General features: G+C 40.0%; 2 protein-coding genes across 2 annotated transcripts; one reads left to right on the forward strand and one right to left on the reverse strand.

Annotated features, from left to right (window-relative positions):
* The first annotated feature begins 20025 nt into the window (after positions 1–20025).
* LOC137234992 (GAS2-like protein pickled eggs) lies at positions 20026–22345 on the forward strand. Its single transcript, XM_067758261.1, is given in 1 exon segment — positions 20026–22345. A coding segment is annotated over 1 exon segment (1374 nt). The 5' UTR covers positions 20026–20971.
* Positions 22346–22445: 100 nt separating this feature from the next.
* Positions 22446–22838, reverse strand: LOC137234659 (uncharacterized). Its single transcript, XM_067758131.1, has one exon. The coding sequence runs from the start codon at positions 22736–22738 to the stop codon at positions 22520–22522; it is 219 nt and encodes a 72-aa protein (XP_067614232.1). The 5' UTR covers positions 22739–22838; the 3' UTR covers positions 22446–22519.
* Positions 22839–25649: the final 2811 nt, after the last annotated feature.

Genomic DNA, 25649 nt, shown 5'->3' on the forward strand with positions numbered 1-25649 from the left:
GCTGATATCTTGGCCTATGTCTCAAGTCGTGCTAAAATTGAGATTAGTTTATTACTCTGTCATACTCTGGTGAAGAAAGATATTTCCCTTGATAAAGTTAGTAAAGTTAACTTCAAACTGGGTGTTTCTGAATGTTCAGTTGACAAGGTGCTTGATCCAGCTATATGGCCTGAATTTGTGGAAATTCGTCCATTCCGTTTTTTTCAACAAGAAGGTGCATCGCTCCAGCAGCGATAACTAATCCCGTTAATGTAACTAATCCCGCTAGTGTAACTGGTCCCAAGAAGTTGACCGCTCCCAAGAAGTTGAAAATATATTTTCAAAACGTTTCGGGGTTGAGAACTAAGTCTAAGCTACTATTCGCATTGAGCTCAAACCTAGATTATGATATTTTCGTACTCGTTGAAACTTGGCTAAACGAGAGCTTTTACGACAGTGAATACTTTGATACTAATCTCTACAATGTGTTTCGGAAGGACCGTGATTATACTAAAACTGGTCATAGTAGAGGTGGAGGTGTTTTAATCGCAGTCAAAAGGAAATACCGCTCCTCACTGGTTATGTTAGACAATAATGATACACTCTTGGATCAGCTATGTGTGTCAGTTAAGGGCGTTTCAAATATCACTATTTGTGCTTCGTACATACCTCCTTCTAGTGATGATGTGCTTTATAGAGCACACGTAGATACTATTCGGGACATTGCATTTAATCTTCATGATAATGACTGTATTTGTGTTTTTGGTGGCTTCAATCTGGGAAATATTGATTGCTCCTATATTGATGATTGTAATCAGATTTTTGCTAATAATGTCAGCAGCATATCCGAAATTTATTTGATAGATAATCTAATGACTTGCGGTCTTACTCAGATAAATAGCTTTTCTAATCAACTATCTCGTATCTTAGACTTAATTTTTGTTAATGATAACGTAAATTATGCAATTTCTGAGTGCCTTGATCCTCTTTCCACTCCTGGTATTCACCATGTACCGTTAATTCTAAAGATAGAATTCTATGAGTTTAGTTCTATTTGTGCCGTTGATGAATCTATCAGTTATCGCTTTAGAAATATGGATGCTTATATGGTAAATTTTGCAGTTGATTCCATTGACTGGATTACATTATTTTCCCATGTTGAAGTCTCCAACTGTTATGAAATTTTTAGGTATAAGATTAAGGAAATTTGCAAAGCCTATCCCTGTTCTTAAAAAATACAGATACAAAGTTCCTTGGCACACCAAAGAGCTTTTAAAACTTAAAAATTTGAGAAATAAACATTTCAAGAAGTTCAAGCTCTCAAATTCTGTGACTCATAAAGAGATATATTTACGTTATTCAAAGCAATTTATATTCGTAAGCGTAGTTATATTCGTAAGTTTGAATCGGATATAAAATATAGTTCTAGCTCATTTTGGAGGTATGTCAACTCCAGAAAATCTTGCTCAAGTATTCCGTCTGTGGTTTATCTCAATGGTGCTCAAGCCCCGTCTACTGCTGAGGCTGCTAATTTCTTTGCCCAGTTCTTTAAGTCTAATTTCGAAGCTGACACTGACGTGAATGCGGAGTGTTTCACGAACATTGGTTCCTCAGTAAATCTTGGATCATTAACTTTAACGCTTGATGATGTTGAAGAAGGGATCCGACAGCTGAAGACATCTACAAATACTGATGTTGATGGGTTGTCATCATATCTTTTTAAAAGTTGTTCTGCATTCGCTGCCCCTTGCTGCTTCTGTTCAATAAATCACTAGAGCGGGGTCAGTTCATCGATGCCTGGAAGGTAGGCTCTATTAATCCAGTATTTAAAAGTGGCAGCAAAAATAATATTGCCAATTATAGACCAATCGCTAAGATATCCTCCGTATCAAAATTATTTGAGACTATTGTAAAAAATAAGATTTATTTTGCAGTAAATAGGTTTATCTCCATTGAACAGCATGGTTTCGTAAAAGGTCGTTCAACGGTCACAAACCTGGCAGTGTTTTCGGAATATTGCATCTCAGCGTTTCAAAACCGACTTCAAGTTGATACTGTATACACAGACTTTTCAAAAGCTTTTGACAAAGTAAGCTACAAAATTTTAATATTGAAACTTAGAGCTCTAGGATTTCACTCCACCCTTTTAAATTGGTTTGAATACTATCTTTCGTGTCGTAAATGTAAGGTCGTTGTTGATGGGTTCTCATCGGATTCGTTCATTGCGACGTCTGGAGTTCCTCAGGGTAGCATATTGGGTCCACTCCTTTTCATTATCTTCATAAATTATATATCCAGTTGTTTCAAGTACACTAATTTTCTTTTGTATGCTGATGATTTAAAGTCATATTCGTCAATTACAAGTAAGGAGGACGTGTCGAATCTCCAATCTGATTTAGATAATGTCGCGATTTGGTGTAAACGAAATAAACTAAATTTAAATATTAAAAAATGCTCACATGTCTCCTACTCTAAGTCTCGCTGTCTTCTGCCTACATCTTACAATATTGATGGGCTTCCACTATCCACTTTAAGCGAAATTATCAATCTAGGTGTTGTATTCGATTCCAAATTTCTGTTTCACAGACATTTGAGCTACGTAATTGCAAAAGCATATTCAACACTTGCATTCATTAGACGTTTTGGCTCTGACTTTTCTCATCCCTACACTTTAAAATTGCTGTACACCTCGCTTGTACGTTCCAAATTAGAATACGCGGTTTTTATCTGGAGACCATACTATGATTGTCATATTTTGTCGTTGTTTGCTTATTAGCTTAAAGTCCTTAGATACTAGACGGTGTTCGACTTAATAAGTGGATTAATTGACTGTCCCTTCTTGCTTGAGAGAATACGTTTTAATATCCCGCAGAGGAGTTTACGGAATCACGATATTTTCTGGTTGGCCTTTGTTAGAACTAATTACGCAACTAATGCTCCGATTTTTAGAGCTTTGAAAGAATTTAATTCGCTTATGAACCCTGGAAATCTTGATTTTTCTTCTACGAAGGAAGTATTTAATCAAAGATTAAATGAACTTTTTCTTAGCTAATTAGTTTTTAAGTTAAAATAATAATGGTTGTTATTTTTTTAGATGCTTTTTCTTCTTGTAATCTGTGTGAAAATTTTTTATATTTTCTAGATTAATATTGAAATAAATAAATAAATAAATAAATAAAAACTCCGAAAGATGATTTCTAGTGGTTATCGCCCCCACAGAAAGGCAAAACAAAAAAAGGTGTAGACATTTTGATATGGAGAACTCGTCCAAACTCCGAAAGGCTAGTGGTTATCGCCCCCACAGAAGGCCAAAAAAAAATATTTGGGTAGACATTTTGATAAAGGAGAACTCGTCCAAACTCCGAAAGACTAGTGGTTATCGCCCCCACAGAAGGCCAAAAAAAAAATATTTGGGTAGTCTATGGGATCGCTAACATCCCATTCCCCGAAGGCACTCGGGCTACAGAAAAAAAATTTACTAAAAAAAACAACAGAAATCCATTCATACTTGTCCCTAGTGCTCCCAACAGCAATGCGAGGGGGTCTTAAGGCCCCCTCCGAGACTGGTTGGGGCCACTAGGGTCACTCCAGGCACACACGGGTTGATCTCAACACGCCGAGCCGCAACGCAGGGGTGCTCGCCCCTGGGACTGGTAGTCCATTCTTGCTGGACACCCCTCCTGCCTCCGCCGCAATGGGTGGAGCGGTTTCGGAACCGATCCCCCAGTCTGGTGGGACAGGAAGGAGTGCCACTGTGAATCCCAGCTCAACCCGTCACAGTCCGGGTGGTATTCTACTTTACCACCTGGGACGTGGGATGAGCTGGGGTTCTTTCACCACATACACACTCATACCTGACATCACAAATTCGACAGAGAACAAAAAAAAAAACTATAAAAATTAGACAAAAAAAACCAAGTTAGCGGACAAAATTATTCCTAGCCGACTAACGGACAACACTCCGGAAAAAAAACCCCACTTACAAAAAAAAAAAGTGCGTGCAGAACTGCCTCACCGGGTGAATACAAAAATCCGGATAACTTGACGTTCAGTCTCGTGGATCCCTCAGCTACCGGAGACGATGATCACTCCGGACAACCTGATCCGTCTAACCATCCCACCGCAACGCAGGTGGCTGCTCCTGCTGCTCCTCACCCCGGACTGGTGGGATGGTCAATTTCACAGTTTGACCAGGAGTGACCCTCTCACCCGGCGCCTCAGGAACCACGTTGGGCGCCATCTGTTATGGATTCGCATTTACAGTGGAAGCAGTAAGGAAGGCGGTCGGCATGATGTTGTGGTGCACAGTGGCTAGTCATTGTCGGCTGGGGCGGGTCCTTGCCAACCTTACTGTTCCTGCGCCATAAACAGAAAAAAGTTCCTATCATGCCTATCAAACTAGCAGCTGTCAAATTTAAAATAAACTGACAGAAGCGCAGAGACGACTCAAAACGCTTAAAATTTAACCGACCGGAAACGACCGGTTACCACAAGCTGAAAATCAAAATCAAAAAAAAAAAAAACGGCTGAAAAATAAAAATACAAATAAAAGGGCCGAATATATCTTGGAGGCGCCGCGGGTGGTGTTGCGACGCCCGGTGCTTATCCCACCCTCAAAAACCATGGCCACCGTCGCACCTAAAATTCCTGTGGCCTCTTACCTGGTAACCCTACGTGCCTTCTAAATAAATGACGACGCCAGCATTCCCATATTATTTACAAGTTTATTCAAATTTCATTTTTACTAACGTATGTATGCTATAAAAGAAATATTTAAAGCTATACCTATATTTATGTCACCCCCTTTTTTCTTGACAAGGGTTATAAGCGCTTGGTGTGAAAAAAAATTGTGAATAAATGTGCTTATGAATAGTAGATATATTACATACAAAGTAAAAAATTTGGTTAAATGCCCGTTTTCGTTTCATTCACAATCCTATTCTAGGGCTATACAGTTTGGATACAAATTCCGATAATTGGGGCCCCCTTAAAAAATTAATATGTTGTTGAAGTAGAACTTATTTTTGAGTTTAACAAAATATCAATTCGGTATAACGCATAGTATAATGACACTAATATGTAACATGTACTAAGAAAATTTGTTATAAACGCAATTAAGATTAAATTTGGGGTAAATCATACTCCTCGAAGAAATTGTTTCACATATTCAAGTAAAACATAACTTTTAAATTTATAGGAAAATTAACGGAACCGTTTTACATGTTCAGGTAAAACGGATACTTTTAAATTCCTAGAAAAATTAACGAAATCGTTTACATGTTCAGGTAAAACGTGAACTTTTAAATTTATGGTAAAATTAATGAAATCGTTTTACATGTTCAAGTAAAACGTAAACTGTTTTGCATTTACCAGTCAGTGCTGGTATTTTGTTTTTTTTTTCTTGCTTCTAAGTTAATTAAACCTCTTTAACTTAACTTTACGTTACGTCTACTTTTTTAACTTTACTACAAGTGGATGCTGCTTGCTCTCTTTAACTTAGGTATATGCATGTATGTATGTATTACATGTTAAGATTCTATACTAGGGTTGTAGCCTTAAATTTGAATATGTTTGTATATTAATACTATATGTTGTTGCAGAGTCATAAAAAAAATGAAAGAACGAGGTTGAGGCAACAAATACGTATACTTAGTAAGTATCGGAACGAACTCACCGCTTTAACCGCTGATATTCGTTGTCGTAATCGGGATGGCCGCAGGCCTAGGTTCGCTGCCCTGCGCTTGTCGTTGTAGCTGGTATTGTTACGCTGGTATCGTTGTAGCCTGAATGGTCGTGAATGATAAGGTTGCGGCTAGTATTGTTGTAGCCGGTATGGTCGTAGCTGACAATGTTGCGGCTAGTATTGTTGTAGCCGGTATGGTCGTAGCTGATAAGGATGCGGCTAGTATAGTTGTCGGTGGTACCGCCTGCTGTTGGTGTTAATATTAGTGGCCGCAGGCCTATCGTCGCGGCCCCGCTACGTGCATTGCAACTGGTGTGGCGGTACGTCTGGTGGTTGTTGCGCTCGTGGTTGGCGCTAATGAAGGGGTTGGGGGAGGTACTACCGATGATGATGCCCGTGGTAATAGTAGGCGCCGTTGGTGGTGGTTGGCGCTTTGGTCCGAGGTAACCGAATGACCCGGGTGGCGATAAAGCTTCGTGCTGGCCTTTACGAGCCGGATGACTTGGCCATTTCGACGTTAGTTGTATTACGCGGCAGGGTACTGCTGGCCCTGTAGGCGGAGGTGGTGTCGGACGCTTTTCCGCCGGTGGTAGTGTTCTTCGTAAACGTAGAGGAAGGGGTTTATCTCACTAGGTGTGACTGTGAACGCCGATCTACTTCAACTGGATCTTGGGTCAACACAACACAACCGGTGTAAGGTTTATTACCACCCAAAATTAGACGCGTAGAAGCGAGGTTTGTCGGAATGAACGCCTCCTTCCTAGTTTCAGGGCATTTACCTGTTTACGCGCACAGCCGGCGAGGGTGTTTTGTGATTAGTTGGGTATCGTTGGGGAGGCGCAGTTGAAGTGAGCAATAAAGTTACTGAAGCAGTATATTAACTGAGCTTGACGCCTTTGCTGTTGAAGTTGTGTCCCTAGGTGTTATATGATCCCTTATATATAATTGCAGGGCCGCCAAAAATTTTGCTCAAGCAATTTACCAACCTTCTTCCTTTTTTTCTTGCCGGAAACTCATGGCAATTTTCGCTAGTGATCGCCGTTCTGTTTTTTCCTTGCTTTCGAGACTTTTGGTATCGCAACTTTCGCCCCATCGCTAGGTGTGTTCGCGCGAACACGCTCCCAAGTGAACCGTAACCGTAGACCGTAGCAGCAGACCCTAACAATTTAAAGTTACGTATTTCAGTAGTGTATCAAATTATTGAATTATTTACAAAATTAATTTGCTATTTAATTCTTTAAAGCAATTCCAAATGAAACTTTAATTTACTCAAAATAAAGGGATTTAATAGAATTATGTTGAATACGGAAGCCGATAGCCATAGCAGCTGGTGCTCTTTTTTCTTGTTAGCCTTAAAATTCATTTTAAGCCTAATATATAATAATAATAATAATATGTTGAATACTGCTGTATGTTGATTGTAGTTGTTGCTGAGTAGGATCCCATGTTGTTACGGGAGATACTCCGTCTTGTGGATTGGTGATGAAAAAAGAGGTAAGTGGAAAAGCGCCCAGCGCTTATATAACATCTTGGTCATTGGAAGCCAGTTCCAATGAGTTGTCAAATAGTGACGAGTGCATGCAGGGATGCATTATGCACACATGTGTGACTGATGTGGGGAAAACTGTGGGAACGTGAGTCACCACAGTACTCGTAGACTCTTCACATGAGCGTGAGTCATAGAAGAGTGGTTAAGTCGAGAAACTCACTTAAACAATAAGCTTTTATTATTGGTTAATAAAATTAACTAAAAAGTTATTATTAGAGCAATTAGGACTGTGATATAAACTGTAAGATTTAATAATTTAGGTGTAAAGTTTAATGTTAAAAATATATAATTATGTACAATATGTAATTTTTTTTCGCAGATGAAAAAGCCTAATTATAATTAAAATTTACAATGAACTTATAAAGTGTTATATTTCTTTACAGTCAATTTATTTTTTACTTTTTAGTTAATTTTTTAACCAATAATAAAAGCTTATTTTTAAAAAAGTTTTTTTTCTTTAATTTTATTTTTTACTTTTTAGTTCGTTTTATTAACAAGTAATAAAAGCTTGTTCTAGAAAAGCTTTTTTCTTAAATTTAATTTAAATTAAAATTTTTTTAAATTTTTAGTAGGTTAAATTATTGCTTAAATTACTTACTTACTTAATTGGCGCTTAACCGTCTAACATGGCCGTCCAACAAGGCGTGCCAGTCGCTCTGCCAACTGGCGCCAATTGGTCACACCAAGGGAGTTTAAATCGTTTCCACCTGGTCCTTCCAACGGAATGGGGGCCGCACTCTACCTCTGCTTCCAAAGGAGGGTTCCGAAAGAAACACTTTCTTGGCCGGAGCATCATCATTCATTCGCATAACATGGCCTAGCCAGCGCAGCCGCTGCGTTTTAATTCGCTGGACTATGTTGATTTCTGCATATAGCTCGTACAGCTCAGCAATAAATCTTCTTCGGTACTCGCCATCGCCAACTCGTAGAGTTCCATAAATCTTTCGAAGAACTTTTCTCTCGAACACTCCCAAAGCCGCCTCATCTGCTGTTGTCATGGTCCATGCTTCTGCCCCATATAGCAGGACGGGTACGATAAGTGACTTGTAGAGTATGATTTTCATTCGCCGAGAGAGGACTTTACTTTTCAATTGCCTACCTAGTCCAAAGTAGCATTTATTGGCAAGATTGATTCTTCGCTGGATTTCAGTGCTGATGTTGTTGCTAGTGTTGATGCTGGTTCCCAAATAAACGAAGTCTTTTACTATTTCGAAATTATGTTTAGTTATGTGTTGAAATTATGCATGTTTGTAAGGCGGTTTTCAGAGAAAATTTGCATTTGTTGTTGTTTTTGCTCTATTTATAGAACTACAACGAATTAACCAAATGTTGTCTACTTATATCAGTTAACCGGGGATTGCCCGTATCGCTTCAAATGCATGAAAACATTTATTTCAAACAATTTTTAATTTTATAATTTATTTAATAATTTTGGAAAAATTTAAACAACGTGACATCAGGACGGACAAGGCGACAGCTGTTTCGATTATACCTTGTAAATCTCTTCAACGCCTTTTCTCCCGGGAGTGGGAGTCGAACCCGCACTCCTACGATAGTTGAAATGGTTATAAACGCATTCAGCTACGTCATGCCTTAGTTGTTGTAAAGTTTTTCCCAATTGCCTTCTTTCGCATATATTACCTTCCACACATCACATAATGCGTATGTAGTTATGTGTTGAAGTTATGCATGTTTGTAAGGCGGTTTTCAGAGAAACTTGGTATTTGTTGTTGTTTTTGTTCTATTATAGAACTACAACGAATTAACCAAATGTTGTCTACTTATATGAGTTAACCGGGGATTGCCCGTATCGCTTTAAATGTATGAAAACATTTATTTCAAGCAATTTCTAATTTTATAATTTATTTAATAATTTGGGAAAAATTTTAACAACGTGACGCCAGGACGGACAAGGTGACAGCTGTTTCGATTATACCTTGTAAATATCTTCAAAGCCTTTTATCTCCCGGGAATGGGAGTCCTACCCGCACTCCTCCGATAGTTGAAATGGTTATAAACGCATTCAGCTACGTCATGCCTTAGTTGTTGTAAATTTTTTCCCAATTGCCTTCTTTCGCATATATTACCTTCCACACATCACATAATGCGTATGTAGTTATGTGTTGAAGTTATGCATGTTTGTAAGGCGGTTTTCAGAGAAACTTGGTATTTGTTGTTGTTTTTGTTCTATTATAGAAATACAACGAAGTAACCAAATGTTGTCTACTTATTTGAGTTAACCGGGGATTGCCCGTATCGTTTTAAATGTATGAAAACATTTATTTCAAGCAATGTTTAATTTTATAATTTATTTAATAATTTGGGAAAAATTTAAGCAACGTGACATCAGGACGGACAAGGCGACATCATACGAATTATGTGATGTGTGGAAGATAATATATGCGAAAGAAGGCAATTGGGAAAAACATTACTTTTGAAGAGATTTACAAGGTATAATCGAAAGAGCTGTCGCCTTGTCCATCCTGATGTCACGTTGTTTAAATTTTTCCCAAATTATTAAATTAGTTATGTAATCTTTACTAAGTTATTTGTAACGTTTCTCATCCTATCCATTTCTTTTAATGCATCAACATTACATGGTTTCTTCGAAGTCAACTTTGAACAGTCACGTTCTTCGATTCGCTTAGCTAAAATTCCATCGCCAAAAATCTGTAAAACAAAATCAAGTGCGCAGAAAAGTATGCAACATTTAGCGATAACAGCCTAACCGCGTTAACGTTCGTTGTATCAGAGAATTCTTATACATGAAAATGACGGCTATTATGTTTGCAAGGTTGCATTCCTTTGAGTTTATCGCGTTTACACCATGAAATGTGCGCGTAAATTTATACAAATTGTGTAAATGATTTTTCATACAAAATTTGACAGTTCGTTTACGCAAGAGATAAATTTATACGTTTACACACTTTATAAGGCATTTATAAGGTTAAATGAGTCCCCCTAATGAGAAGGAGTTTTTTTTGACATCCACTGCTTGAGTCGCTGTAGGTTACTCACCATCCCTCTAAACAAAAGACTTAGGCTTTTATTCCCTTGTGAACACAAATCTTTACCGATAGCTCTGTTATCGACTAATTTTTCTAATTCTCTCAAAGTAATATTGCATTGTCATCGGATTTATACATGTGTGCAAAATTTGAGCTCAATGGGTCACCGGGAAGTGCATCAAATTTAACTTGCAAGATTTGATTACAAACAACAGCCAAGTTAAAGTAAATAAAAGCTTATAATATAATATAATTATAATTATAAAATTGTGTCAAACAGTACTAACTAACATAAAATCATATATTATTGTGGCTTTGCCTATGTCGCGTTCATTTACAACTACTTAATGCAGATCTGTGCTCTGTGGGTTAAATCTGTAAAACAAAATCAAGTGCGCAGAAATGTATGCAACATTGAGGAATAACAGCTTAACTTTTACATTCGTTGTATACACAAATAAAGCGAAGTTACCTCGTTCTTGAGCCGCTGTAGGTTATTCACCATCCCTCTAAAGAAAGGACTTAGGCTTTAATTCCTTTGTGAACACAAATCTTTACCGATAGCTCTGTTATCGATTAATTTATCGAATTCTCGCAAAGTAATATTGCATTGTCATCGGAGCTATACATGTGTACAAAATTCCAGCTCAATCGTACACCGGGAAGTGTATCAAATTTAACTTGCAAGATTTGATTACAAACAACAGCCAAGTGAAAGCAAATAAAAGCTTATAAAAAACAGAGAAAATGAAGTAGTAGAATGTAGGTATAAGGAGAATCCTTAGTTCAAAACTAGTGCACTTCTACTACAGTCTGAGCCACTAATAGTTTGCCATATATCTATTTTTATACTCAGTTGAGCAGAGCTCACAGACTATATTAACTTTGATTGGATAACGGTTGGTTGTATAGGTATAAAGGAATCGAGATAGATATAGATTTCTATATATCAAAATCATTCGGATCGAAAAAAAATTTGATTGAGCCATGTCCGTCCGTTATCACGATACCATGAGTAAATTTTGAGGTATCTTTGTGAAATTTGGTATATAGGTTCCTGAGCACTCATCTCAGATCGCTATTTAAAATGAACAATATCGGACTATAATCAAGCCCACTTTTTCGATATCGAAAATTTCGAAAAACCGAAAAAGTGCGATAATTCATTGCCAAAGACAAATAAAGCGATGAAACTTGGTAGGTGAGTTCAACTTATGACGCAGAATAGAAAATTTGTAAAATTTTGGACAATGGGCGTGGCATCGCCCACTTTTAAAAGAAGGTAATTTAAAACTTTTGCAAGCTGTAATTTGGCAGTCGTTGAATATATCATGATGAAATTTGGCAGGCACGTTACTCCTATTACTATATGTATGCTTAAAAAAATTAGCAAAATCGGAGAACAACCACGCCCGCTTTAAAAAAAAATTTTTTTTAAAGTCAAATTTTAGCAAAAAATTTAATATTTGTACAGTATATAAATAAATTATGTCAACATTAAACTCCAGTAATGCTATGGTGTAACAAAATGCAAAAATAAAAGAAAATTTCAAAATGGGAGTGGCTCCGCCCTTTTTCATTTAATTTGTCTAGGATACTTTTAATGCCATAAGTCGAACAAAAATCTACCAATCCTTGTGAAATTTAGTAGGGGCTTAGATTCTGGGACGATAACTTATTTCTGTGAAAAAGGGCGAAATCGGTTGGAGCCACGCCCAGTTTTTATACACAGTCGCCGTCTGTCCTTCCGCTCGGCCGTTAACACGATAACTTGAGCAAAAATCGATATATCTTTATTAAACTCAGTTCACGTACTTATCTGAACTCACTTTGTATTGGTATAAAAAAATGGCCGATATCGGACTATAACCACGCCCACTTTTTCGATATCTAAAATTACAAAAAACGAAAAAAATGCCATAATTCTATACCAAATACGAAAGAAGAGATGAAACATGGTATTTGGATTAGTTTATTGACGCAAAATATAACTTTAGAAAAAAACTTTGTAAGATGGGTGTGACACCTACCATATTAAGTAGAATGAAATGAAAAAGTTCTGCAGGGCGAAATAAAAAACCCTTGAAATCTTGGAAGGAATACTGTTCGTGGTATTATATATATAAAAAAATTAGCTGTATCCAACAGATGATGTTCTGGGTCACCCTGGTCCACATTTTCGTCGATATCTGGAAAACGCCTTCACATATACAACTACCACCACTCCCTTTTAAAAGCCTCATTAATACCTTTAATTTGATACCCATATCGTACAAACACATTCTAGAGTCACCTCTGGTTCACCTTTATGGCGATATCTCGAAAAGGCGTCCACCTATAGAACTAAGCCCCACGCCCTTTTGAAATACTCATTAACACCTTTCATTTGATACCCATATCGTACAAACACATTCTAGAGTCACCCCTGGTTCACCTTTATGGCTATATTTCGAGAAGGCGACCACCTATAGAACTAAGGCCCACTCCCTTTTAAATACTCATTAATACCTTTCGTTTTATACCCATATTGTACAAGCGCATTCTAGAGTCACCACTGGTCCACCTTAATGCCGATATCTCGAAAGGGAGACCACCTATACAACTACCACCACTCCCTTTTAAAACCCTCATTAATACTGTTTAGGCCAGCAGGCTAACCCCAAAGGAAAATTAAGGGCCGGCCACCCTAATGCAATCTAATGCAAAACCGCTTATTTGTTACGGCCGTTAGCACTTATACTAAAAGGAAAAGTGACGTTTCGTTAAGTTACCCCGCCAAAGGCCTGTTAGCTTTGGGGGTAAACGGAATGCGTGGAAAGGAAACTCTTTCACTTGGATTAAAACCGCAGCAGTTTACGCACGCCCGAACGTCTTGAAGCCGCAAGTTAAAACACATCAACCGTCACACCGCCAGAACGCAGAGTCCCTGGATATATTAAAGGTAATATTGTAGCAATTGCATGCTTGCACCTTTAAACTCTCTTTCTGTTATTTTCCACTGCATATTTTGTGAAATAATGTCTATTGAAATTTTAATATTAATCACCGCCTTTCTTTCCTAACCTCCATCGAGAGAAACTAGTCTGGAACCCGCCAGCTCAAGTTTTCATGGTCCATCAGCGCCAGTAAAGGAGTCAGAAATATATCGAGATACAGTCCACTAATAAAACAATTAAATTTATCAAATCATCACATCAAGCGTTGACTACAAAGCCATTCCGGACAAAACAACGGAATTTGTTCAGCGTCAATACACTAATAAAAGCGTTGGTTAAAAGGTATGTGCTCAAATTAAAAGTGACACAAAGAAAAAGGTGGTTAAGTTTTTTTTCATATAAATCACACGCGGTAATAGAAAATTTGCAAAAAAAAGTGACACAAGAGAAAAGTGTAAAAAATTGTTTGTTCATATTAATCACATGCGGTGATTAAAAAATTACTGAACAAACAGTGGTATTGCAAAGCCTTTTGTCTATCCAATACTCTCCCCCACCCGTGGTAAGAGGTATTGGACACAGCCTAAGGCTAGCAGTCAGTGGCTTTAAACCTCCCTTGAAACGTTGCACTGCACTGCACTTTCGGTTCTTGCAACCATCGCTGTTATAAATTATTATACAAATTTTGAGCTTATTCGTGACAAAAAGGTGTTTGTCCAAATTTCTATAACACCACTTGCGTCGTTATCTGATTATTTAGAAAAAATCGCTATCACAGTGCTTTCTGCTCGTTTAAAAATTTAAACGTGCACACACACACGTTTTATTGCAAAAGACCATTTATTGCCTCTAGCTACAAGCGTTAATTTTGTGGTAAGCAAATTTTCCTTGGACACTTAGCACCAGCAATACATTTTATGAGAAGAGACATAACCTCACTCCTCATATTGCACACCGGTCACACATACAGGCTCACTGTTTTGTCAATTTAATTATAATATATTCTTTTTTTAAAAAACAATGTAAATTGGGTTTGATTTGTTCAATCCTCACATTTATATTCGATTTTTCACTGTATCTTTATATCACATATTTATTATATTATATCACACACGTATATAATTATTTTTCATAAAATCTGGTATTCAGTGGCGAAGAGCTGAAAATAACACTTTATTGCATATATATACATATATATTTGGTTATAATAAATTTTAAAAGAACATAAAGAGGTGATTCCAAAATTTTTTCTTTTGCGTGAAAATTTGTTTTTGAGTGGTGGTGTTAGGTTATTGAAACCCTTCCCTTTGCTTCTGAGCATCAAACTTAAATTTTCTAATTAGGCCCTGCATAATAGCCATTCTCTGTTAAATATCAAACGATATGGAGAAATTCATTAAAGCAGCTGATGAGGTGGCACAGTTTGAGGCTGAATTCAACGACAGACCTCAAACTGAACACACAAAATATACTCTAGCCATTCACCAAGAAGAGTTAAAGAATAATTGGAGAAAGGCAAAGTTAGCTTATGAGGATCTCTTGTACTCTGAAACGGAAGAGAAAAAGGTGTTAGCGCAGGCCAAGCCGAAATACCAGGCAACCATGGCTGAATTAATAGCAAACCTAACTAAACGCGATAAGGAGGAAGAATGGACACCTGATCCAGAACACAGCATGCGACTACCTCCGTGCGATACGGATGTATTCAAAGGAGGCTACCTCTCCTGGCCAACGTTCCGTGACATGTTCACGGCAATATACATACGGAATAAGCGCCTCACTCCAGTTGAGAAGTTATTTCACCTCAACCAAAAAACGCAGCGTGAGGAAAGGGATATAGTTAAAAAATGCCCCCTTACAAACGATGGGTTTGACACAGCGTGGAAGAATTTAGGGGAAAGATATGAGAATAAACGAATTCTCGTCAATACCCAATTAAAAATATTATTCAATCTTGAAAGCGTAGCAAGTGAGTGTGGCACCGCGATTAAAACACTTCAGCGGGAAATAAATAACTGCATCTCAGCTCTAAAAGCTCATCAAATTGAGATAGGCAATTGGGATGCGATATTCACATATCTAAGCTCCACCAAACTACCCGAAAGTACGCTAGCTTTATGGGAACAGACCATAGAGAATACAACTGAAATATCGAAATGGGAAGATATGGATAAATTTTTATCGAATAGGTTCCAGACCTTGGAAACAGTCTCGGGATTAACAGGTAGCAAAAATACCAAAGCTCCCAAACAACCACCACCCAAACATAATAATGATTCGTCTCAAAAGAAAGTAGGCGCCTACCAAGCAAATGTAGCTAGAAACACTTGCAGATGCTGTAAGAAAAATAACCACAAGCTGTCACAATGCCAAAGCTTCCAACGGCTCTCTGTCGTAGACAGAGTGGCGTTTATAAAAGACAGTAGGGGGTGTCTGAATTGCCATCTCAGGCATCATACACTCCTGCATATTCAACAAAATGCGGGCACGAGTGCAAGACCAACCACAACCCAACAAGCACAGTTAGATCAAATACCATCTACTTCGGCACAGGCTCAGGCCCAACGTCATTTTGCCACGGAAAATAATTTACCAACCAACTTCAATTCCTGTTTCGCGAATACAAGCAAAGGGGTTCTATTAGGTACTGCGCAAGTCAGTATTTTTTATAACAATGAACACTTTCGGCCCGCGCCCTAATAGACTCCGGAGCAGAGTGCTCGTTCATTTCGGAGCGACTTAAGAGAAGGATAAATTTGCCCAGTCGAAAGCTAAATGCACAAGTGTCAGGGATAAACAACACGGTGTCAGCCCAAGTGAAAGAGGCATGCTTCATTCAGTTGCGGTCATCAATAAACTCGAATGTACGCACACACACTACGGCATTGGTTTTAGCCCAGCTCACTGGCAATCTGCCAACCTGTCAAATTGACCCCATGACACACCAAGTTTTCCCGGACTTGGTGCTAGCAGATCGGAGGTTCTTTGTAAATGAACAAGTATATCTTATTCTGGGTGGGGATATTTACGCACAGATATGCTAGGCGGTATACGAAAAAATATTTTAGGCACCCTCCTTGCGCAGGAAACAGTATTTGGCTGGATATTAACTGGCCAAACGGAAACGGCCAGCCCAGCCGGCAGGTGTGTGTCGTTTTTTAATGAGGTATCGCTGGACAAACAAATAGCGTCATTTTGGGAGCTGCAAGACATTCCCAGAAACCATATTTATACCAAAGACGAAAATTACTGCGAGGAGTTGTATCAAAAACCACCAAAAGAAATGAGGATGGCAAATATATCGTGTCTTTGCCTTTTAAGCAGGATTTTAAAAAGGGTATCTCATTAGGACCGCCGTTTTCAGAAATGAAACCCGGTTAGCCAAAAATCCCGAATTGCAGACGGAATATAACCGAGTCGTATCAGAATATGAAACATTAGCTCATATGGCACGAGTAGAAGAGCATGTTCCGGCAGATACATGCGACACCTATTTTTTACCCCATCACGCAGTAATTAAGGAAGAAAGCACCACCACTAAAGTGAGAGTTGTTTTTAACGCCTCCTGTCCCACTGCTAATGGAATCAGTTTAAATGATGACCTTCATTCAGGCCCAGTCCTTCAGAGTGATCTAACAATTCTCATACTCCGTTGGAGATTTTTCCGATACGTATTCAACAGTGAAATCGAAAAGATGTACCGGCAGATATTGCTAGAGCCCAGGGACACCAGGTATCAACGCATCGTCTTCAAGTCATCCACCAGCGAACCCATCAGCATATACGAATTGAAGACGGTGACCTTCGGAGTAAACTGCGCGCTCTACCTGGCCATAAGGACCCTTCTTCAACTAGCAGAGGACGTAGAAGAAACCTATCCCATCGCATCGGACATCCTACGACAGTTTATGTATGTCGACGACGTGTTAGCGGGCGGACACACCATTGCCACCGCCACGAAGGCAACGGACGAAATTCAAGCGGCATTACAATCAGCCGGCTTCTCCCTCAGGAAGTGGACTTAATTGCGACCAACTACTGGAAGGTATTCCAAGATCGCATTTATTAAACGAAAATTTTTTAAATTTTGAAGATGCTAGCATGGTTAAAGCGTTAGGGATCAGGTGGAATGCGCACTCTGACTATTTCTATATTTCTTCAAAACCTATCGATAACCAAGTCGTGTTCACAAAGAGAACAATATTATCTGCTATAGCAAAATTATTTGATCCACTAGGTTGGCTAGGGCCATTTATTATTACCTCGAAAATCATTATGCAAAGTATTTGGCTGGAAGGCACGGGCTGGGACGAAGCCGTGTCTCCCGCGATATTAGATAGATGGCATGATTTTGTAGAAAGCTACAGACATATTGAAAGCATTCGTATACCACGTTGGGTACAGTTTTCCCCGGTAGCGAGCAGCGAACCACATGGCTTCTGCGATGCTTCCGAGAAAGCATACGCAGCCGCAATATACCTGAGGGTACAAGTTGATAATCATTGTTCGTAAACCTGCTCTACGCAAAAACCCGGGTAGCCCCGGTGAAGACTATATCTCTGCCCCGCCTTGAACTATGTGGTGCGGTCCTGCTAGCAGAAATAGTACAGTCAGTCGCGCAAAATCTTAATTTTAACAACCCTACCACCTATCTATGGACGGATTCGACAATCGTCCTTGCATGGATTCGCAAGCCCCCATTCTCGTGGTCCACTTTCGTTGCCCATAGGGTGACAAAAATAATCGACAAAGTAGGGAAAGAAAACTGGCTTCATGTCGAATCGGCAACAAGCCCGGCAGATCTCGCAAGTAGAGGCATACTCGCTGAAGATCTTATCAACAAAGCCCTGTGGTGGGAGGGCCCTTCTTGGCTTCATGAAGATAGTTCAAATTGGCCTACCCAAGAAACAGAATATACCACCACGTCAGAAGGAAAGCGGGTCCAGGTACACTCATCAATAGTAGATACCGACTCTGATCTCCTCACAAGATTTTCTGACCTCTCGAGAGCTTTGAAAGTACTATCCTACGTCTGGAGATTCTTTCAAAGAACTAACCCAAAAACAAGAGCCTCATATCAGGCGAATTCTTGCTCAATTTCGTCGAGCGAAATAAAAGCAACGACCCAACGTCTGATTGTTATCTACCAAAAGAGGCATTATGGGGAGGAGTATGCAGCTTTAAAATCTTAAAAACTCATAGGAGCAAAGAGCGAGGTACTACCACTGAATCCATTCTTAGATGAAAGGGGGGTTATGAGGGCAGGCGGCCGCCTCGAAGCTTCCGAAGATATCCCGTACAACGAGCGACATTCAGTCATTTTGCCGTATAATTGCCAGTTGTCACGTCTTATTGTAAAGTTTACACATAGGATCTCACTCCATGGGGAAAACCAACTTATGCTACGCCTCATCCGTACGCAGTATTGGATACCACGGGTCAAGAACATGATAAAATCGACAATCCACAATTGCAAGGAATGCACGATTTACCGAAAACGCGTTCAAACCCAGCTAATGGGAATTTTACCCAAGGAAAGAACTACGTACTCACGGGCATTCACAAATACAGGAGTGGATTTTGCGGGACCCTTCGATATAAAGAACTTTCGAGGGAGAGGTTGTAGAGTGTCGAAGGGGTACGTGTGCTTGTTCGTTTGCTTTGCAACGAAAGCGATTCACTTGGAACCCACCTCCGACCTCAGCACCCAGTCATTTTTAGCAGCATTTGCGAGGTTCGTCTCGCGAAGAGGCTGCCCTAGTAAGATGTTTTCCGACAATGGCACGAATTTTGTCGGGGCTTCTAGAGCACTTAAAGCGGAAATGAGGGAATTCCTACAAAATGCCCGCGATAACACCCTATCCAAGTACTCCCATCAATCCTTATCGTGGCACTTCATTCCCGCATCAGCTCCTCACATGGGGGGACTGTGGGAGGCGGGAGTGAAAAGTTTTAAAAGCCACTTCACAAAAATCGCGTCAAGTAGCAAATTCACCTTTGAGGAATTTGCGACTTTGCTATGCAGGATCGAAGCCTGCCTCAACTCCCGACCATTGAGCCCTGCGTCAAACAATGCCACAGACCTGGAGCCACTAACCCCAGGTCACTTTCTGGTAGGAGGACATCTCTTATCTCCACCAGAACCTGATGCCAGCGAAAACTCTGCCTCAATCATAAATCGATGGCAAAAGTTAAAATCCCTACATCACTCCTTCTACAAGAGGTGGAAATCGGAATACCTCTCTGAACTGCAGAAGAGAAATAAATGGAGATCTCCCAAAACGAACCTAAAAATCGGGGACCTGGTCGTAATCAAGGAGGATAATTTGTCTCCAAACGAATGGAGACTCGGACGGGTGGTCAAATTACACCCAGGACCTGACGATCGCGTCAGAGTGGTCGATATCACGACGATGAAAGGCCAGGTAACCCGACCCTTGTTAAAGCTCATCATCTTACCAGACAATCGCGATGAGGCAGAAGAATCTGCTGCATCCAATTAAAACCTTTGCCGATAGTATTCCACCTCACGAAATCCCACAAAATAAATTTACCTATAAAAAAAAAAAAAAAAAACTCGTTTCCTAACAAGCCAACGTAATAAAACCGCACTGCGTTTTTCCCTTTTTGCGCACGCAAACAACCGGCGTTTTTTGCCCGAACCCAAATAAGCGGGCATCTAAATGTCACGCAGAACAAAAATTGGAGATCGAGTTCGGTTTTTCCGCAGCAAATTCAATTTGGGTTGTTCTCATACAAGTTGTATGTGCATGAGACAGTTTTGACAGAAAATGACTTGCGTGCGTTTATAGTAAGTTGGCTTGTAATTGCCTGCAGTTACTACGCTGGGGAGTTTGCAATAAACTGCGATGTCGTAAAGTCGCACACGGATGGTCGGCGCGTGAACTAAAGAAATACCTTTGAAAGTTTTCGGTTTTTTGCAGATTTGCTTTCAATATTAATGTCGTGCTAATTTCTTTAACGCCATAAGGCAATTTTTCAATTCTTTCTGTGATTAGATTTCCATGTTTTACTTTTTCTACATATCAATACCCGGACGTATGTTGTTGTTTTTTGCCGATAAACATACATATATATATATATGGTACATAACGGAGGAATCTAGTCTGTAAAAATGCCTTAAAGTCTACCCGTTCCGGTATATGTGATTTAGAAGTGTAAGATTTCAAGAATATAAAAAAATTATAAAAGTGGTGTGTAATACTTAAACAAGCCCGTTCTAGCATTTCTTCTGCTTGAAAAACATTGTATCTTTGCTGATTAAAATATATGTACTTTAAAGATTGGGGCTACTCGAACGTCTATCAATATGAAAAAAATATAACAACAACGGAGACCTTTCGCTTCAAAACTTGCTGTCACTTTATACTTACAATTAACGCCCTAAAATGAAGTAAATGCCAGAAAGTAGCAAAATCTATATTGAAATCGTAACACAATTAGCGTCATAAAATATTCTCTCATGTTATTTTTATGCAAAGGTGATCCAAATTTATCAACAAAATAATATCCAGAAGAGAAAAGATATGTACATATGTCATACATGCATATGTAACTCCAAAATGACAATCGGTGTGCAAATGCTAATTTTAAAGAAATTTTTCTACACTTTTTTCCTACATTGAATTTAAAGAAAAGTTGGCCTTAAATGCAACATAAATTTAAGAAAAATCGAATAAATAACACACGATTTGAATAAAGTTTTAAACCAAACTAGTTCATAATACCTCCTCGATTAGTAATAAAAAATATTTAATCAAAATAATAGAAAAGTAATCTTAATTCTTCGAAAAAAATGGTATTGCTCGAAGCCCGGCCTTATCGGCCATTTAAATCGAGCGAAGAATACTTGGAGGCGATGAAGGATGACTTGGCCGAGTGGTTGAGCACACTTTATCCAGAATTAAATATAAATGCCGAAAATTTCATGGATCGTCTGGACACTGGAGTTGCACTATGCAAGCATGCGAACTATGTACGTCAAGCGACTGAGGATTACTTGGCTCGCCGACAGGCGCGCAACAAGTCAATGACGCGCTCAATGACTTCCGGAATGGCCGGTCCCATTCTAGCCATGGGCAACGTACACTATTTGCCTGCAGCGAAAAGCGGAACGTTTTTTGCGCGTGACAATGTCTCAAATTTCATAACGTGGTGCAGGAAAAGCCTTAAAATAATCGAGTGCCTATTATTCGAAACAGACGATTTAATCATGCGAAAAAACGAAAAACATGTGATCCTTTGCCTACTCGAAGTAGCGCGTCGTGGCGCAAAGTTTGGTATGCTCGCACCCATGCTGGTACAGATGGAGCGACAAATCGATCGTGAAATCGCCGCTGAAAACAAAGCCAATGGAATTGGGTGTGGCACACAGACAGATAATGCTGATGCAACTGCTACTAAAACCGAAATTGGCATCAATTCAGATAATGTTGCTACAGTAACCGATATGTTTGATAGCGACTCTGAGAATGAAGACGATGATGATGATGGCCCAATGCTGATGTATGGTCCCCAGCCACAAATTGTCACCAACGATTTGAAAAGCTTGGATGAGATGGTCAAAGATTTGGTGGGGAAATGTACTTGCCCATCACAATTCCCAATGGTACGCGTGTCGGAGGGAAAATACAGAATCGGAGATACCAAAGTTTTGATTTTCGTACGAATTCTACGCTCTCATGTCATGGTACGTGTTGGCGGTGGATGGGATACTCTGTCGCATTATTTGGAAAAGCATGATCCTTGTCGTTGCAAAGCGCAGCATCGTTCGTCTATAGCGGCTCGTTAAATACCACGCACCACTAATCAAACCAACGGTGGCATTGGGCTGCATAAAGCACAAGTGATTTACGAACGGTCGCCGCCGTCCACACGCAAAATGATTTCCAATTTCAATAATCAAGCTGCTGCCCTAACTCATTCACCATCCATACCCAGTAATATTTCGTGCAATTTGTCGCCAAACTTTGGCTCTAACAACAAGCAAAATAGTCGTAGTCCAATGCCACAACGCAAATATCTTAATCACCTAAATGCCTCAAATCCTTTGGACAGCATCAGTCAAAGCAGTAATGCTGAAAAACCACTATCAACAAATAACACAACTGTAAATACAACACGCAATGGCAAACTTACATTTGTGTCCCGATTGAAAACGTACATTTAGAGGGTCAACTTATGCAGGTGGTAACGGGACTGCTTTCTTCATTGGGAGACAAGTTAATTGAAATAATGAGCCGGGATTGCGTTGATGTATGTATGTAAAATGCTTTTGCCGTTTACTGTTTAACTCCACAAGCACCATCTACATACATACATATTCTTTCTTTGTATATAGCATCTAACAAGGACCCGCTTTGGCCTTATTCAATATACGTCCCAATCTCTTGTAATCCCTTTGGGTGCACTCAAACTCACAAACATTTTTATAGGTAATGCCATTTGAGCCGCAGATTTGTTCCTTCATTGTTAGATCGCACGAGCAGTATGATGCTTGTGTAACGGTGACGAATGCAGCCACGCAAATTAGATGAAGAAATAATAACGAAAAGGACTTCATGATTGAAAAGCGTACTAGCGTTTTGCTTATTGCTGTGGTTGTAGATATTTCAATTTAAAAAATATTATGATTTTCAGCGTTTGCACGTAAATTTAAAGCAAACGAATGGGTTTGCGTTTACGGTGTGGGTTATGGTACGTAATATATTTGGTTATGAGTTCCTTGAGTATATTGCTTTCAGTGGCAAGCGGAAAACCATTATCCAACATTTCATCAAGTAACTCGTAAACCACAGTTTCGGAACAGTCACCAAAGTCCACAATGGCATCATCGACCATTTGATTGCATTGTACCTGAAAATATAAGAAAGAAATAATAGAAGAAAGAAATTACAAATAAATTTACTCTACTTACCGCTGCTATGCCACCGTTCAACCTCGTGGAATTTTTCATTATGACATATCTCATTCAGGAAATGCCTTTAATAACCAATCAACAGTGATGCCAACACCCATGGCCGCAATTTATGAGCACTTGACTCACCCTGCACCATTTTAGGCCAAAAAGCAAAATGCGCCAAATATTCTGGTATATCGTTAATAGCAAATAAGACGTTACTATTCAATGAAATACCAATTCAGAACTTAGACCAACTCGTTTACGAATGAATGTATGAGGTGAACAATTAGTACAAGGGAAGGGGTAATAACCGATCTAACCACCAGTGTAATAATGTCCACACATTAATCCAGCAAAGTTTTGCACCTTGTTGGTGCCCGGCAAAAACGCTCTCGTCATTCCACGTCATTTGACTAGTCATTTTACGGTCATGGGTTGATTCATAGTCACATTTGCATGGACGTGGTAAAGTTTTGTGAACAAATTTTTTGTTGGTGGGAGCCCAGGGTGGTTTATAGTAAACATCACCACCATTAAACGCAAGGCTCTGTACTTTAAAATACACCCAAACAAACAACCCCAAATCTTGATCTTTGTTTCTAAATTTTGTATACCTAAATTTGTATACCTAATTTTGTATACCTGGATTTGTATAGCTAAGTTCGAAATTTGTACATCGGGTTCTGAAATTTGTATACCTAAATTTGTATACCTGTTTTTAAATTTGGTATACCTAATTTTGTATGCCTAAATTTGTATACCTGTTTCTAAATTTTGTATACCTCATTTTGTATACCGGGTTCCGAAAATTTTATAAGTCACAATTTTGAGGTAATCTCGTCACTCAGCCACAACCAGATATTTTTTTTTGAAAAATAATCGACACGTATATAATATGACTTAATGAGTTTAATTGCAGGCATCATGACCCGCTACGGCCAATTGCGCAAGGCATATGAAAAAAAGGCCAGCTATTTCAAGGTCTCATGCCATTTGTGTTCGGCTAGGCATCCGATCCGTTTATGCCCAGTCTACCGTTCAAAGACGCCTGAGGAACGGATGCGCGAAGCTCTTCTGGGCAATTATTGTGGCAATTGCCTCTCCATGGATCATCGCACGGCTGGTTGCACAAGCACCGGGAGATGTCGGCGATGTGGCGAGAAACACCACACCACCCTTCACGTGGATGAGCAAGCCAAAGCCTCGCGTGAGCCGTACAAGCCGTGGAGCGTACAGGTAGAGGAGGAAGAACGCGAGAACCTCGAAGGGGCGTTATCACTATACGCCTCCGATATTGAGGCGGAGGAGATGGAACGAGAAACCACGGAGAGGGACATCTATTCTCAACCGGCCAGCATGGTCCAAGAGAGATCGGAACCACTGCCCTTCCGACTCTCCGATAGATCGGAACCACTGCCCTTCCGACTATCAGGGGGATCGGAACCACGGCTCTTCCGACCCCTGCTACAACATGAGCGCCAACAGTCGAACAAAACCCCTCACCGTCGCCGCCGACAACGACAACACCCCCAGCTGGCCAACAACAACACAAATCGCCGTCACGAAGCCATCGCTACTAGCCTGCCTCGCTCTACGTCGACCGCCGCCGATCCTCGAGGAGTTATTGCCACTAGCCAGCTAAGGACGCCGCTAACGTTCCGCAGTGGACGTACAGGGCTGGACCCCGTCGCTGGACCGGTACTGCGGCCCATGATCTCGTTTTCGCCGACCGCTATCGTCAAAATAGAAGCTGGAGGACGACTACATCTGGTGCGAGCATTGATCGATGTTTGTTCGCCGTTAACCGTCATATCGGCCGACTTGGTCCGGGATCTGCGGCTGGACGAAACTCGAGTGGGTAGCCAGACAGGCTGTGTGGTGCGTCTGCGGGGGAAGCACGGCGATAACAAACGCATTGCGACCCATGCCGTCGTCACACCACATTTCCACCGAGTGGCGCCTAGTTACAGCCTGGATCCAGCCATCGCGGCTATGTATACAAACATCTGTCTCGCCGATCCAAAATTCTACGTCGCGTCGCCAGTACGCCTAGTTCTCGGGGCAGACGTATATGCCGACATTATGCTAAGTCAAGTTCTGCCAGCGTCATTCGGCCCGCTCTTGGCGCAAAGCACAATCTTCGGCTTCGTGCTCTCTGGAGTAAAAATTATTTTGAATTTGCCTTTAAATCATGAATTTTTTAATAAAGAATATTTCATACTTTGAACTCATGCGTACAGTCTGTCCATCCACAAATTTCTCATCTTTCTCCCTCTAGATATTATCTACTCTAGCAGCAGGGCAAGGCGAGGTTGCGTACCGCAAGGGGGCCGGCATGTTTAAGCCAGCAGGCTAACCCCAAAGGAAAATTAAGGGCCGGCCACCCTAATGCAATCTAATGCAAAACCGCTTATTTGTTACGGCCGTTAGCACTTATACTAAAAGGAAAAGTGACGTTTCGTTAAGTTACCCCGCCAAAGGCCTGTTAGCTTTGGGGGTAAACGGAATGCGTGGAAAGGAAACTCTTTCACTTGGATTAAAACCGCAGCAGTTTACGCACGCTCGAACGTCT

This window comes from Eurosta solidaginis, chromosome X (genome assembly GCF_040869045.1).
Source record: "Eurosta solidaginis isolate ZX-2024a chromosome X, ASM4086904v1, whole genome shotgun sequence".
In the NCBI taxonomy this organism is placed as follows: domain Eukaryota; kingdom Metazoa; phylum Arthropoda; class Insecta; order Diptera; family Tephritidae; genus Eurosta; species Eurosta solidaginis.